Below are 16,168 nucleotides of genomic sequence, written 5' to 3' on the forward strand. Positions count from 1 at the left end.
GATTAATGCAGCCAAACAAGACAAGGTGCCTTCAGTTAGATCAGCTTCTTGTTGAGCCATTGGTGTCATTTCATGTTTTCCTGAAGTTTTCCAGAGGTGATTTTAAATTTTTTTTTTCATGCTTTCATGTTTCTTTGAGCTCGAAATATAGACAGAAGAATTACTAGAAACTTAAATGGTATAGTGCAGAGATCCTGAACAAATTGATTCACGCAGTGGAGATTAATACCCGCGACCCCTCAATATCGGTATTTCTCTTTTACTTTCAATTTTTATAATAACCCTGCTCTCTAATTTGTTCACAAGGGAGTAATATTTTCCTGTACGTTTGTTGTTTTAGGTGCGAATAACTGCTTCTTGGGCTTTGGCAAACATATGTGATTCTATCCGGCACTGTATTGATACTTTTGCTTTGGAAGGCTCCACAGGTGGGTTATATGTTACAGAAGCTATTTATTATTTTCAACTACTTTATTTGAAAGTTGTTGATGTATTATACTTTTCCTTAGACTATACTGCAGTCTCTGAATTAGTGGCATTACTAACTGATTATACTGAAATGACAACACATAACACCAAAATGAATCATCTGATAGTATCAACCGTGATAGTGCCCCTGTGCTTAAACTGAAATGACAACACATAAAGTATTGCATTTTTTTGTTGATTTTCTGATGATCTTTCAAAGTTCTTCTTTCATGTTGTTTCTTCAATTTCTTCTATTACTGATTCCACAGTATTGTTCCATTGCAATATATGTATATATGAGTTGGCATGTTGTATTGGCTTCTTGTACTGTATATACTACTGGTATGTGGCCATCATTATTTTGTCTGTAAGCTTGAATCACCAAAATACATGTTTCTCTCAGCACCATTGATCTATTTCTCTTCATTTTATTTGTAAATATGATTTTGTTTTTCAGCATTTGGGTTAGCATTTATAACTTGAATTTCAAATTGGAAGGTCACTTTTGTTTTAATACTATGAAAATTTCAGGGTCATGTATAGTTTCTTATGTAAATGATTTCTAAACATGAGCTAGCTAGCTTTGGCAGAGAAACCAGTTATGATAGTTATTTATATATATTTATATATAAGAATAAAAGAATATCATTAAATATGATAGTTTATAAATAGCAGTATAGTATCTACAGTCCCAACTGACTGTTTTGAGTCATCAGACTCATCACCATAGAGAAATTCTCTACTGATTCTCTCTTATTTTATTGTTCATCTGAAAATTCCCTAGCTCTTTCTTGATAGCTCTCTTATTTTATTGAACTAAAACAGATAAGTATTTATCTTAGTTTTCCATTTTCTTCTTTTGAAGTTTTCAATGTATCATTTAAGAAAAGACTATAAGTTTGCTGTTGTGGTGGCAAGAACTTTTGTTCTTAATAATAAAAGGACTTTTTTTTTTTACAATGTGCAGGTATATTGAGATGATTTCTTTGGAGCAATTCTTGACAACATTTGTAGTTGAGGCCTTTAGAATGGAAGAATGTATTTCACTAATTTTTGTATTCATTTCTTGTTTTGTATTTAGTGATAAAGGAATATGAATTGGGCATAAATTATGTTGTAATATGATTTCTTAAGCCTAGACTAGTAGACTAAATATTGTAATTACATTTGAGTAATTAATAAAATCTATTTATGTTACCTTATTTGGCTTCAACTTTCATATTTGTTTTCCTAGTTTTGTATAAGTAAAAAAAGATTATGTTTCTCTAAGCTAATATAACACATGTGTTATACTAAAGTGTAGTATAACACAAAAAAAGTGTTATACTAAAGTGTAGTATAACACAAAAAAAGTGTTATATAATCGACTATAAATAACATAATTAAACACTTATCTATATATTAAAATAACACAGAAATTGTGTTATCGTTGACAGTACAATAACACATCTGTATAACACTGATAAAGTGTTATGTAAAGTACCCTGACCTACGATAACATAATCGGTCTTAACACATCAGAAAGTGTTATTGTATGTTTTGATAACACATTTTCGGTGTTATTAAAAGCATTTTTTCTTGTAGTGCGTTGAATTTATAGAACCAAGTGTTTGAAGTGGTTTGAGTGCTTATTCTCGTGGCAGTTAGGTTGTGTTGAATTCATTGAACCAAACCAAAATAAAAAGCAAGGCAAGTTTCATAATTCGTAAAACACGAAAGTAATTACAACTATGCTCGGGGGCTCGAGCATTGTTTGTCTATACCCCAACAAGTTATGGCACGCAGGCCTAAGTATGAAAATTATGAACAGTCCTCCGGGACCTTCTCCACCAGTACAATAATCGGGTCTGCACTCGAGGCACCCTTTCCTGGGTCGTTTCAGTAGCCGGAGTCGCCTCAGTTGGTTGAGTGGCCTCAGTGGATGGGGTCGCCTCGACCGTTTGAGCTACTTCCGCAACCTGAGTCGCTCAAAGATGTTCTTCGAAGAGGAGTCTATACTTCTTGGGCTCTCCAATGAAATCCAAGCTCATGTCTTGGTTGTGATACCAGGCCGCATAGAAGGCATCCTCGACGATTTTCTTGATTTCTTTTTCCAGTTTCTCCTCCCGACACCGAGAGGACCTATTCATCTCCATGGCTTGGAGGGCTTTTCTCTCCCCTATCTCAGCTTGGTCGATGGCCTCCTTAACCTGCTTCTAAAGTTGGGAGTTTTCAAGGACCACTCGGGCGACCTCAGCTGTGGCTTTCTTAGCCTCCTCTTTGGCTCGTTGCATACTCTCAGTGGCTGGTTTCATCTCCTCTTTGGCCCGCTGCATGTCCTCGATGACCTTCTAGACAACTTCCTCAAGCTCCCGAGAGTGTTTCACTCGGCTTCGAGGGTAGTCTTGGCCCGGGCAAGTTCTTCCCGAGGGTCTTGGATTTTTTCCTTGAGGGAGGCTATTTTGTCCTAGGACCTCTAGAGTGCATACGACTTCTCCATCATGATGTCTCCCATGCACTGGCAGACCAAGGCGGATTGCAAAACGAAAAAGTAAAAAGAATGAAAATGTTAGCCTAATAAAGCCTTGCTGAATTGAATTCAAGCATGAGAATGAATAACTTACCCAGATAGAAGCATACTGACACGAGGCCACGAGAGAAGCCTCGTTACTGTTGCCTAGTTGGGAGAAGCTTCGGGTGATCAACTCGCACATAGTGGATTGGATTAGATGCACCCTTAGCAATTTAATATTGATTTAACGCTAGAGCTATTGAATCAACTCTTATTTTCTAGTTCAAATTAAAGTTTTTTTTTTTCCTTTTTTCTAATAAACAAAAATATAGAAGAGTAGAAAACTTAAGATTTTGAACAAGGAAAGGCGTACGGTTTCTCTCTAGCTGCTCCGTGGCGAGACGTAAGAGAGTCGACCATAAGCCTGCTTTGATTGGCAAGGGTAGGGAAGAGTTAGGGTCTGAGGAAGTGGGTGGGGAGTCACTGGCAGTTGAGGATGAAGAACCTTCAACTGAGATGGAGGACATTTTTAAGGACACGATGGCTGACTTCCCAGAGATTGGAAGTTCGTTGAAAAGGGATCTGAACATGGATAGGCGGGAATTTCTCAGTCCGGTTTGAAATGGAGTGAGCAAGAAGAATTCAACAACGATTTCATCAATCAAACCAAGGATAAGTGGTCATCATTTAAAGATTTGTTGCCGAACCAAGGAGGAGCTCGTCTGCAATTTGAGGAGCCACTCAAGTGGATTTAGAAGAAATTGCTGTTGAAGCTTCCATCTGGAACTCAGCCGTAGTATGTATAGTGTTAGGAGCTAATCCCCCTTTTGTAGTTTTTGAAGGATTCATAAAGAGAATGTGGAGAAAACTGGGTATTGAGAGGATTGTGAGATTAAATGCAGGCCATACTCTGGTTAAATTCAGAGATGAAGCGACTAGAGACTTGGTGTTAGAAAATGGGGTTTTGCATTTTGATAGAAAACCTGTTATAGTAAGACCTTGGACCATTGAATTAGATCATTTGAGGTTGGTTAAATCGGTACCGGTGTGGGTGAGACTACCTGGATTGGGGTTACAGTATTGGGGAACCAAGTGTTTGAGTGCTTTAGTTAGCACTCTTGGGAAACCAATTCTTGTTGATAAGGTTACAAAGGATAGATCTATGATGCAATTTGCAAGGGTTTTAGTGGAGATTGACATAGCAGATGAGGTCCCGAAATCTATTCAGTTTTTGAATGAACGAGGGCAATTAATGGAGCAATTTGTTGAGTTTGAATGGCTGCCCACACAGTGTAAGATCTGTAAGGTGTTTGGCCATACTGAATCTTCTTGTAATAAGAAAAAAGAGGTGGTTTGGAGACCAAAAGAACAGAACACTAATGGAGCTAACTTAGTCAAATATGTTGAAGATGCAAATCTGGGCAACTTTGAGATGCAGAAGGATGCCAGTTCTTCAAAGCAAAATAATGAAGCTGGTTTCATGACTAAACCGGCTGACAGTACTATGGAGATTCCACATGTTCAGCCGAAAACTAATGTTATTGAGGTAGCTACTAATCAAGAATCCAGGGTTGATCAGGTGGCTGGTGACAGAGAAGTTTCAGACAACAACTTAGATCATGAGGGGGAATGGGTCACACCTAGGAAAGTGGGTGGGAAGAAGTTGGTGGCTTCTAAGGCTCAGAACAAGTTGAAAAATGCATATAATGTCTTACTAGACAAGAGATTGGAGGGTTCGAAATTGGATTTCAATGCAAACAAAAAATCAAATGGGGGAGTTCCAAATTCTTAGCTGGAATGTTCGTGGTTTGAATAAGAGGGAAAAACAGAGGTCCCTTAGTGTTTTTTGTAGGATTAATAAAATTGGTTTGGGTGCTTTTCTTGAGACCAAATTAAGGGGTGAGAAAGTGGAGGATATGATGGGCAGATTTTTTGATGGTTGGAGCTATTATAAGGGTTCTCATAATGAGGGTAGAATCTTGCTGGTTTGGAAGAGTAATATTTTGTTAGTGGATATTATTCAAGAGAGTGACCAATATGTTCATACTCTTATTAAGGAGTCACAGTCAAAAAGGGAGTATTGCGTGACATTTGTTTATGGGAGAAACACAGTTCTTGAAAGAGTTCAGTTATGGCAGGATTTATCTTGCCTTAAATTTCCTGTTGCTCCTTGGTTAATGGCAGGAAACTTCAATTCAATTTTTAAGTATGATGACAGATGTGGGGGTCGTCCAGTTGCTACCACTGAACTGATCGATGCTCAAAGATGGAAAGCGTATGGGTTGGCTGATGAACTTAGATCGATTGGTTCTCACTTTACATGGACTAATAACCAATCTGATGGGGCTAGAATTTACTCCAAATTAGATCGTGTTTTTAAAAATGAAGAGTGGATTGACCTCTTTCAGGCTTCGGTTGCTGTTAAACAATGGGACATATTTTCAGATCATTGCTACTGCCTTATTAAGGTAATCCAGGAGGTAAATTTTGGATTTAAACCTTTTAGATTTTACAATATGTGGATGGAACATGAAAGGTTCAAAGTTACTGTTATGCAAAGTTGGACTAGACCAGTGGCTGTTCGGGGATTTGATGGTATTTTGGTGAAGCTTAAGAGACTTAGCCACGTTTTGAGGCAATTTAATAAATATAAAATAGGTGATGTTGAGCGTAACTTTCAGATGGCTAATGATAATTATAACCAGGCTCAAGTTCAACTTCAGCAAAATCCTCATTCTTCAGAATTTCAAGCTGAGGAAAAGCAGGCATTAGATAATCTTGTTCAGAATTCCAGATTGTATGACAGTTTCTTGAGGAAAAAAAGCAAAGTCAATTGGCTCAAATTTGGGGATGATAATACAACGTTTTTCCATGCTTGTTTGAAACAGCGGAAGGAAGTTAATCGAATTGCCTCGTTTGTTTCTGATAATGGCCAGTTAGTTGAGAATTATGAGGAGGTTGTGGCTCACTTTTTATTTCATTTTAGAAGTGTTTTGGGCAGTCAAAGTAAGGCTTCGGGTTCTATTCATAAGGATTGCTTTGTTCATGGCAATATCCTTTCTTTAGAGCATCAACTGGCTTTAATAAAACCATTCACTAAGAAGGATGTTAAGAATGCTATGTTTAGCATTGGGTCTATCAAGAGTCTGGGTCCTGATGGATATGGTTCGGGTTTCTTCAAATCAATGTGGAATGAGATTGGTGACGATATTTCAGCTGCTGTTTTGGGTTTCTTTCAACAAGGTATCCTTCCTAAAGGCCTAAATAATGCTTTGTTGTCTTTGATTCCTAAAGTTGCAAATCCAACTAAGGCAGTGGATTATAGGCCCATCGCTTGCTGCAATACATTATATAAATGTATTTCTAAGATGATGTGTGAGAGATTAAAAGTGGTCCTTCCTCTGTTAATACACCAAAATCAAGGGGCTTTTATTAAGGATAGGCTTTTAGCTCATAACATACTTATTTTTCAGGATATCCTTAAAGGTTACAAGAGGAAGCATATTTCCCCTAGGTGTGTGATGAAAATTGATCTAAGTAAGGCTTATGATTCCATTGATTGGCACTGTTTAGAGGAGATTCTTGCTGCTTTTTGTTTCCCGAACCAGTTTATTAATTGGATTATGTTGTGTTTAAAAGATTCATCTTATTCAATTTTGATGAATGGTAGAGTGCAGGGCTGTTTTACTGGGAGGAGGGGGCTGAGACAAAGGGATCCGATTTCCCCTCTATTATTTGTTCTGGTTTGGAGTTTTTTACTAGGATGCCATTCATGCCACTCAGAGTAAAGACTTTAAATTTCATCCTAGATGTAAAAATTTGAATTTGGTGAGTCTTTGCTTTGCGGATGACATGGTGATTTTTTGCAAAGGAAATAATACTTCTATTCAGATTATTCAGCAGTGTTTTCAAGCATTTAGTGTTGTTTCTGGTTTAACAGCCAACTTGGAGAAATCCCGAGTGTATTTTGGTGGTTTAACTGAGACAAAGACCAAAGATATTCTAAAGGATTTGCATTTTGTTGAAGGTGAATTCCCTCTAAAATATCTTGGTGTCCCACTGAGACCTACAAAATGGAGAGGAGGGGACTGCGCTAATATAATTCAGAAGATTAAATTGAAGCTACATCATTGGGCTAATCGTCATCTCTCATTTGCTGGAAAAGCTCAACTTATACACTCTGTTTTATTGGGAATTAGAGCGTTTTGGATGAGTATCTTTCTTCTCCCTAAGAGTGTAATTGCTGAGATTGATCACTTATGCAGGCGATTTCTGTGGGAGACCAGCAGGTGGGAATGAAAACAGGAGTAAACTTCACCTCACGGCTTGGGATCAAGTTTGCCTTCCTAAGCATTTGGGGGGTATTGGTTTTAGGGAAGGGGCCAAATGGAATATGGTGCTTCTTGCAAAATATATCTGGGCTGTTTCTACTAAACAAGATATTCTTTGGGTTAAATGGATTGATGTTGTTTATCTTAAAGGGCAATCTATTTGGGAGTACAATCTTCAGACTAATGTGAGCTGGTATTGGCGTAAACTAATTAAACTGAAGTCAGTCATCAATGGTGAGATGTTAGATAAAGCAATGGTAAATAACAAGTTGAAGACCAGCAAACTTTATCTTCAGTTGGTTAACAAGGAAAGAGTTCCTTTTGCTCATGTTGTTTGGTGCAATTTGACCCTGCCCAAGCATAGATTTGTACTTTGGCAAGCTTCTTTGAGGCATTTGTTAACCAGGGACAATTTATTAAGGTGTCATCTGCAGCTGGCTTCTATCCTCTGTCCAATATGTGAGTTACAGCAGGAGTGTCATGAACACTTGTTTTTTCAGTGTCAGTTTTCTCAACAGGTGAGAAATCGTGTAGCTGGTTGGCTGGGCAGAGATGTCTGGCCTATGCATTATCATGGCTGGGTTGAGTGGATAGTGGGGAAGCCGAAGGGTATTCAGCAGAAAGTCTTAGCTGCTGGTTTAGCAACTTCAGTTTATCTGGTTTGGTGGAACAGAAACCAGTGTTTATTTAATTACTTTTCTGTTTCTGTTAACAAGGCTGTTACTCAGGTGCAAAATTGTTTAAAAGCTAGAGTTTCTAATGTATCTAAAGCTAAGCTGAAAAGTAAAAACTTAGTTTTTCTTGAAAATCTTAATCTCTTGTAATTCTCGGATTGAGGGGCTCTCTTTGAGCTGGGTTTTGTAATTGGTTTTGTGTGTTAATATAATTCTTTGTTCATCAAAAAAAAAATATAGATGAGTAACATCTAATCATTATACAACTAGGTACATATTCAATTCTAAAGAAAAAATATTAAAAGTTTTAAGTAGTTAATAATTTATGTATAGTTAAAGATTAGTAGATCAAGACATTAAAAGTTCACTTAAATATACTAACATTGCTTAGATTTAATTTTTTTTTAAACGGGTAGTCAATAATTTTATAGTTAAATTAAGTGAGAATTGTAAAATACAAAACTAATATTATGATGTCAAAATAATAATAAGAAAGGACTATAAAAAACGACCGACAGAAATAAGAGAGTTTATTTCAGAAAATGGTTTCGTCAGCACGAGCCATGCACTTTGAATCCACTTTGTAGTGTATATTTCCCCAAGTCATTCTTTTTCTAAACGCAAATCCCGTTCTCTCTCTTTCCTTAATTTTTGAAAAGAATCGGATCTAGGCAAATGCTGGTTCTCTAACCTTGGTTTCTTTCTTCCTCTAATCTCATATCCAACCAGGAAAGAAGAAAGCTATTACTTCGGTATACATGGCGAGGAGGCAAGTCAATCCCTCTCGGCGATTGGGGGATGGTGGCCCTTTGTTTTCAGGGTCGTCCCATTCCAAGCAAAAATCTTCTCCACTTTGGCCAATTGCTCTTGTTCTCTTCCTGGTACTTATTTACAATTTCTCTCTTTCTCTCTCTTTTATTTATTTTTATTTGTTTTTTAAAGTTTGTCGTCTGTATTTACAGGGAGCACTGTTTCTTCTTGCTTATACATTCACGAATAGAGGTATTTTCAATCTTATTCAACTTACTGTTAGCTGTTATGATAGCAACTCAATTTCAGTTCCTCTGTTTCCAAAAATAGATACTTTCTTTTTTGGGTTATCGAATCAGCAATACCCTTTTTATGGTTTTGTTGTCTTTTGAAAGTGACCACAGCAAAGGACATGCTAGTTTATATCTCGATGCTTTCAATAACAAAGCTTTATATATATATAAATATATTTTATTTAAGCTTTTCATGTTAAGTTCCTAGTGATAAAAGTTATTATTATGTATCAAAATGTTAACGCTGAAAGTTGCTTCGAGGGTTTTTTTATGTACTTAGATTGACAAATTCAGATTGAATCTGACAGGTGGACTTGGGAATATCAAAGGTGCCATTACAAGGGTTCAAGGTAATTTTTTTTTTTGGGTGAATTTATTGATTGGGTTTGATTTTTGATGCTTAACAACGGATGGTGTTTCTTTTGGGGGAGTTGACTTAATGCCGGAGTATTTTTGTTATCATGCTACTACAAAATGAAGCTGCCTATGGCTATGACAAATTCAAGATGACTATACATGCATTTAAGTCATAAACAGTTGGATAACTATATTTGTGACGAAATTTCGTGAAGTTGCTTATTGAATTAAAGTAAAAGTTGTATTTCTGAAGAGGTTTTATTGTTATGATTCACTAATGGGTTTGGTTAGTTATCTAAATTATACCAGTTTAACATTAAGCTATAAGAAATATTAGCATTGTATTTAGGACCTTTTATTTTGTTTCTTTTATCATTAGTTAGTTAGTTACATTGACTTAGTCAATATCTGTATATTAGTTTAGGTTAGATTGGGTCTTTTCTATCTATATATATAGATATTTGGGTTCTTTTCAGTACTATGAAAACTGATTAAAGATTGAATACAATTGTTTTCTTCCATTCCGCATTAAGAAACAAAACCTGAGCTTATTAGTTTGGTTCCCCCACCCCCCATCTCTTGAATTGCTTCAAAATGTTAGTTATTTGATTTATAGATGCCAAAAGTGAACATATCTTAGTCAAGAACTAGAGTCATTTCTCTGATCTACAGATCTGTCAATTGTCATGACATCATTTATGTGAAGATTTTAACAGTTTTGTTATTGCAGGTGATGACTCCTGCACAATGGAGGTTCAACGAGCAATACCTATTTTAAAGAAAGCATATGGTGATAGCATGCAAAAAGTATTGCATATTGGTCCTGATACTTGTTCAGTGGTTTCCGAGTTGCTGAAGGAGGATGAAACAGAAGCTTGGGGTGTAGAACCATATGACATGGAGGATGCAGATAGAAACTGCAAAGCTCTTGTGCGAAAAGGAATTGTGCGTGTTTCTGATGTCAAGTTTCCACTTCCTTACAGGGAAAAATCTTTTTCTCTAGTCATTGTTTCAGATACCTTGGATTATTTGTCTCCGAGATACCTCAACAGGACTGTCCCAGATCTTGCAAGAGTATCGGCTGACGGTCTTATAATGTTTACAGGTGAATAGATTTTAAATCTTGTAGCTAGTTTTTATGTATTGTGATGAATATTAAGTGGTTTTTTTTTTCTGATATAATTGTGTTGTGCTGGGAAATTGACTATTCTAGAGCCATTCAGTGATGGGATCTTGTTTCTAGTTATGTTTGCATGATTGCATCAACACATTATATGATTTTTTTTTCTGCCTCTCCTACCTTCCTATAACATCGTTTGGTACATGGCAATTCAGGCTACCGTGGTCATCAGAGATCTAAAGTTGCAGAAGTCTCCAAATTTGGAAGGGCAGTGAGTGATTTTAACTTATAAGTTCATATGTTCTGTCTTTTTTTTATCTTTTATTGTTTTGTTTGTTTGTTTTATTAATTATCTGTAAACCTGACCTTGGATGTTATACACTAAACTCTTTATTTAAGATTTTACCTCCATTTTGATCACGACAACCTCTTTTTCCATTAAATGAGAGGCAGGAAGAGTGAGATATAGGAAATGAGATTTTACCTCCATTTTGATCACGGAGACCTCTTTTTGCATTAAATGAGAGGCAGGAAGAGTTAAATGAGAGGCAGTAAGAGTGAGATATAGGAAATAAGAGAAGTCAGAAGCCTTTGCAACCAAAATCTTCTAATTTAAATCGAATTCGTATCTGGATGATTTCCAGAACATTCTGTTGAGATTCAAGAAGAGTTGCCTGATTTTCTTACATTACAACTCTGCTTATTTCAATCCAAAAGTTAAAAAAGAAAATAAACACATAATGGTGTCATTAATTTCCTGCCTTTAATTTTCTTGTCAACAATTCCATTAATTAAAATGACTAATGTAATATTTCCTCCTTTTGAAGGCTAAATGGAGGAGTTCGTCATGGTGGGTAAAATATTTTGGTCAGACTAACTTGGAGCAGAATGAAGCAGCTACCAAAAAGTTTGATCAGGCTGCAACAAAGATGGCATACATTTCAAGCTGCCAGATTTTCCACCTTATGCCATTCCATTAACATATTGGAATCATTGGATTACTTTTGAAGATCCTGAAATGGCAAACTCAAAATTATTTCTGATTTTTTTTTTCTTTTTTACTTTATATGTACCACTTCTCTACAGGTTGTTTTAAATTTTGGTAGCTGTTGTTGTTGTAACCAGTTAATTTATTTGCTTTTCCCGTTTTGTGTTGTTGTATTACATTCTTTCACTGAAAGAAATTTTTGTTTAAAGTAGAGCATTCACTATCGAGCCTGGTACCTTCTTAAATATGTCTGCCACAGTGTTGAGTGCATCAATCTTTGTATTCTATATCAAAAGTAGCATAAATCTTCATATGTACTATTGTAGATAGAAGATTATACATGTTGAGCTTCATTTTTTTTTTTTTGAGAGGATACATGTTGAACTTCATCTAGTACTTTATAAATTTGCAAAAGTATCCTAATTTATTCAATTCCATTCTCAAATATTTTTAAACCTTGATAACTGATAAATAAATATTCTTCAAAATTCTTGTGTTTTTCTTCTTATAGCACACTTGGTGTACATACTAATAAATTAAAATTAAAAAAAAAAAATCCAAAATTCAAGTTTTAGTAAACTGACGAGAAAGTTTAATATTATAAGATTGGTATAAACTTTTATATTAGTGTATGATGTCAATAATTATCAGCAATTTCTATAAAATTATACAATATCTAAATTAATGAGTGGTAGAAAATGTAACTTTTGTGTATGTAATGTTGCCATAAATTATATTTTGGTACGTATTTTATATTTTTAAAAGGATTTTTTTATTAATATAGATTATGTATATATATAAAAAGTGTATAAATAACGAAATTTTTTAGTTTTAACTTCATCGAAATATTCTAAATGTTTAATGCAATATATTTTTAAAATTAATTAAAATAGATATTTATTATTTATATTAATATAAGTTCAAATATTATAAAATATAATTATTATAATAATATTTAATACAAGACTATATTCTAATATATTCTAAATGCTAAATTAATACCCCTAATATAGAATTTCCAAACATATATTTTTTGATAATTATCATGTTATATTTAGTTATGCGTTATTGTTATCTAAAAAACATTTAACTAAAATACTAATATGTTTACATGAAGGTTTAAGTTAATGATTATAAAAAACTAATCATTAAAAAGAATAAAAAAAATTATAATAAAAAATAAATGTAGTTGTATAATATTAGAATTTTTGTCAAATATTTTTAAAATAATAAATCAATAAAAAAAATATCATAACAATAAAAAGATGATGTTGTAAATTGACTAAGACCTAATAGTTTAATAGTGTTAATTCATTAATTAGTATATATATAAATTTTTGTGATATATAACATCTACATCTACATAATATATATTTAGAGTTTCATTAAACTCTAAATAAAAAGAAAAAGAATAAGGGTATATTTGGAAGAAAAAGTGAGCCAAAATGTAAGGAAGAGAGAAATTGGCTTGTGTTCTAATGCACTTTGGCTATAACAAATCAAAATATATATAATATAAAATTGGAATAATTAGACAAAATTTACTAATATATGTTTTGGCCACTACTCTTTCATTTTTAAGGGCACTTAATCCTCCATTTTTTTTATTTGTTTAAGTAAACCTCGTAAACTCACATTTTGTTAACAAATTCCGTCATCAGTTTGTTTTTGCCTATTATCTACTACTGTGAACCCATGTGTCTATTTGTTGTTCACCAAATCATAATTTATGATGTCATTAATACAATAAATATTAGCAACAAATTCGCTGATATTTACATTTTGAAGCACTTAAACTCTCATTTTTTTAATTTCTCCACTGATTTCCCTTAATAAAAAGAACATTTTAAAAAAAGCAAATGTAATAAATTCATTAATAAAACTAAAAATAAAAATAAAAAATAATTGAAATTCTATTTTAGACATCAAAATTTAAAAAAAAAAAATGATTTAAAATTGAAACTAAAAACTAAGCCGTTACTTAAATTAGATTTTTCATTCTCTCTTTAATCCTCTACTTTACTTGGAAAAATTACATATGGCACAATAAATTTTAAAATAAAAATTAAAAAATATGAAATTGTACAAAAATTACAAAAATACGGATAACAGTTTGTAACAATCTTGTTACTGCTTGATACAATTTTCTATTTTTGTTTGTAAATTTTATTTACAAACTTGTAAACTTTGGCTACAAAAAAACAGTATTGTTACAAATTTGTAAACTTTGTTTACAAAAAAAGAAAACACTCCATATCTATGCTTATTCTCCTCCATATTTTTGTAATTTTTTTTTTCAGATTCCTTATTTTTAGTATTTTTTTTAAATCTTAGGCATTTTTGTAAATTTCCCTTACTTTTTTCCCTTTTTCTTCTCTCATGGGCCGTGCACCGGGGTCAAGGCATGAAGACATGTAGGCAAGGGCGAGTTTGAGCCCCCAATTAATTTTTTTAATAAATTATATATTTATATTAATATTTTTATTATACAAATGTTTCAAACTTAAGAAAAATTATATTTAAGCCGCTCTAAAAAGTTTTAAAAAATTTAAGAAAACTTGCACTTAAGCCCCTAAAGTAAAAAATAGAAAGTCTATTTTTTTTTTCTTAAAGTTACATTTAAGCCCCTAAAAAATTTAGACCTCCTTATGACAAATTTTGGCTTAGTCCTTGCTGGGAGGTATGGTGGTGCATCAAGATCACCTCTACCTTGTCCTCAAACACATTAAAGTTGTTGTTTCATCGAGTGAGGGAATGATGTGAAATGAAGGAGGAGCTCTCTGAGGAAGAAGCTTTAGATGACTTTAAGGACTACTGAAGGATTTGTCCAAGATGATGTTTTCTTTTGTGAGGCTTCATGTCTTTAAATGAAATGATTTGGATCTTTCTTCATGACCAAGTAATTTTATATGGGTAAGATCAGAAATTTCTTAGCAACTAAGAAAGCTCGGGATAGATAAGCGTGAACTTTATTTAGCTACTATGAAGGTTCGGGATTTTTACTTGGTGCCTAAGAAAGATCAGTGATTTGTACCTAGCAACTAAGAAACCCTAGAGCAACTCCAATGGGAGTTGCTCAAAAGAATGCTTAAATGATCAAATCAACATTTTTTTTATTAAGTTTAACCAATCAAATAAAAGAAAAAAAAAAAAGAAAGCAACGTTGCCCAACAGTGGCAATGTTGCTAGTTTTCTTCTAAATTAACCTCTTCCACATCATCACCCTATCCCACCATATACCCCATCACTGACATGCATTCTTTTGAGCAACTCCCATTGGAGTTGCTCTTAGAGTCATACTTAGTAACTAAATTTTTTTGGAATAGATAAATGTAGACTTTACTTTTCTACTAAGAAAGCTTAGAATTTTTACTCAACACCTGAAATCTATGGATTTTACTGCATTATTAAATATTAAGAAATACAATTCTATCTTGACTCAATATATATGTATATGTATATATATATATATGTATTATTTAATTCTATTATAAAAATACCACTTAATCTCAATTAAATAACTTAATTACTTAATTTTATTAAAAAAAATAAATTCAAAAAGAAAAAATGGAAGACAATAGATTTTCTACATACTAATAACTAAATTATTGATTACATAAAAAAAAAAAGCAAAGTTAAAAAATACTTAAATATAATTTAAAAAATATATTTTAATAGATATGATAAATTATCATAATTATTTTATTAGACAGAGCTATAGAATAATAATTAAAAGATAAAAAATTTAAAAATACTAAATTAATTTTATTGGTTTTTTTAAATGATAATCTTATTAGATATTTAAATTGCTTAACTTTTAATAAAAAAAATACTATAATGAATAAATAAATGAAAATTACAATTAACCCTCCGAGTTATCTAATATAAAAGTATGAAAAAGTGATGTAAGTCTTCCAAGCAAATAAATATGATAGTGTTGACTGCCTTTTTCGCTATCAACCTAATCTAAGAACTTGACAAAAACTAGAAGAAAATAACACAAATGTTTTATATGGTTCAGGCTATAAAAGAGCCCTAGTCCACAAGTATTTGGTATTAGTGAGTTTGAAGCTTATTTTAGCAAGCTTCAATGGAGTCTCATGCAACGTATATATTGCTCTGAGTTTACAATGCTTAACTAGCCAAAGTTCTGGACCCATTACAAGGAGATATTCCAGCCCTATTTATAGAGGCCTAGGTCATTAATGCCCTTAATGGACAATTAAACCATAGGCCATGCAAATTGCATGAGGCCCACTTGCAGAAAGTTGCCTACCAACCTTATGGGGAACAGGTATTTGACCGTGTCAGGATACAACGCACGTTCGCCCATGTCAGGCGACATTGTGAAAAATGCCGATTGTCGATTGTACGATCTCGACAGCACTACTCGAGGCTCACCAAAAGTTTTCAGATAATCTTTTGGTGGGCCACAACTGCAGCGACTGACACCTACACTACTACAAAAAAGACTTTTTGTGTCAGTTAAGCGTGTTAGCTAACAAAGTTGACTGATGTCGTTGACCTAATTTTGGTATTTCCGTCAGTTGGGAGGTGACACAGGAACCCTAACCTTGGCAAGCTCTGATACCAAGTTGTAATGCTCTGGTTACCCCAGAACAGTTACGATGAACCAGAAATTTAACTCGCTACCCGAGTCCTTTGGTTAAAAATGTGCTTCTAGTGTTATTAACAG

At 33.6% G+C, this 16,168-nt stretch overlaps 4 protein-coding genes across 4 annotated transcripts; all 4 read left to right on the plus strand.

Annotated features, from left to right (window-relative positions):
• Positions 1-5: 5 nt before the first annotated feature.
• Positions 6-951, plus strand: LOC133806290 (uncharacterized). Its single transcript, XM_062244410.1, has 6 exons — positions 6-96; positions 190-248; positions 341-428; positions 510-604; positions 738-810; positions 926-951. The coding sequence occupies exons 1-6, from the start codon at positions 6-8 to the stop codon at positions 949-951; spliced, it is 432 nt and encodes a 143-aa protein (XP_062100394.1).
• A 2,864-nt stretch (positions 952-3,815) lies between these two features.
• Positions 3,816-4,751, plus strand: LOC133806291 (uncharacterized). Its single transcript, XM_062244411.1, has one exon. It carries the CDS (start codon positions 3,816-3,818, stop codon positions 4,749-4,751), a length of 936 nt encoding a protein of 311 aa, XP_062100395.1.
• A 127-nt stretch (positions 4,752-4,878) lies between these two features.
• Positions 4,879-8,114, plus strand: LOC133806292 (uncharacterized). The gene is made up of 3 exons (XM_062244412.1): positions 4,879-6,270; positions 6,722-7,248; positions 7,334-8,114. Exons 1-3 carry the CDS (start codon positions 4,879-4,881, stop codon positions 8,112-8,114), a joined length of 2,700 nt encoding a protein of 899 aa, XP_062100396.1.
• Positions 8,115-8,499: 385 nt separating this feature from the next.
• On the plus strand, positions 8,500-11,699 carry LOC133803987 (probable pectin methylesterase CGR2). Its single transcript, XM_062242129.1, has 6 exons — positions 8,500-8,845; positions 8,927-8,966; positions 9,316-9,357; positions 10,095-10,469; positions 10,700-10,755; positions 11,312-11,699. The coding sequence occupies exons 1-6, from the start codon at positions 8,723-8,725 to the stop codon at positions 11,462-11,464; spliced, it is 789 nt and encodes a 262-aa protein (XP_062098113.1). The 5' UTR covers positions 8,500-8,722; the 3' UTR covers positions 11,465-11,699.
• Positions 11,700-16,168: the final 4,469 nt, after the last annotated feature.

Source organism: Humulus lupulus, chromosome X, assembly GCF_963169125.1.
Source record: "Humulus lupulus chromosome X, drHumLupu1.1, whole genome shotgun sequence".
NCBI lineage: Eukaryota > Viridiplantae > Streptophyta > Magnoliopsida > Rosales > Cannabaceae > Humulus > Humulus lupulus.

Excerpts from the sequence above, each read along its gene's own strand:
- LOC133806290 (XM_062244410.1), top strand. The coding sequence starts at position 6 with ATGCAGCCAAACAAGACAAGGTGCCTTCAGTTAGATCAGCTTCTTGTT. Across the intron at positions 429-509 it reads TGCTTTGGAAGGCTCCACAG|ACTATACTGCAGTCTCTGAA; the intron begins GTGGGTTATATG and ends ACTTTTCCTTAG. Across the intron at positions 811-925 it reads TTGTACTGTATATACTACTG|CATTTGGGTTAGCATTTATA; the intron begins GTATGTGGCCAT and ends TTTGTTTTTCAG.
- LOC133806291 (XM_062244411.1), top strand. The coding sequence starts at position 3,816 with ATGTGGAGAAAACTGGGTATTGAGAGGATTGTGAGATTAAATGCAGGC.
- LOC133806292 (XM_062244412.1), top strand. The coding sequence starts at position 4,879 with ATGGGCAGATTTTTTGATGGTTGGAGCTATTATAAGGGTTCTCATAAT. Across the intron at positions 6,271-6,721 it reads AAGTTGCAAATCCAACTAAG|GATGCCATTCATGCCACTCA; the intron begins GCAGTGGATTAT and ends GTTTTTTACTAG. Across the intron at positions 7,249-7,333 it reads TTTCTGTGGGAGACCAGCAG|GGAAGGGGCCAAATGGAATA; the intron begins GTGGGAATGAAA and ends TATTGGTTTTAG.
- LOC133803987 (XM_062242129.1), top strand. The coding sequence starts at position 8,723 with ATGGCGAGGAGGCAAGTCAATCCCTCTCGGCGATTGGGGGATGGTGGC. Across the intron at positions 9,358-10,094 it reads TGCCATTACAAGGGTTCAAG|GTGATGACTCCTGCACAATG; the intron begins GTAATTTTTTTT and ends TTGTTATTGCAG. Across the intron at positions 10,756-11,311 it reads TCTCCAAATTTGGAAGGGCA|GCTAAATGGAGGAGTTCGTC; the intron begins GTGAGTGATTTT and ends CTCCTTTTGAAG.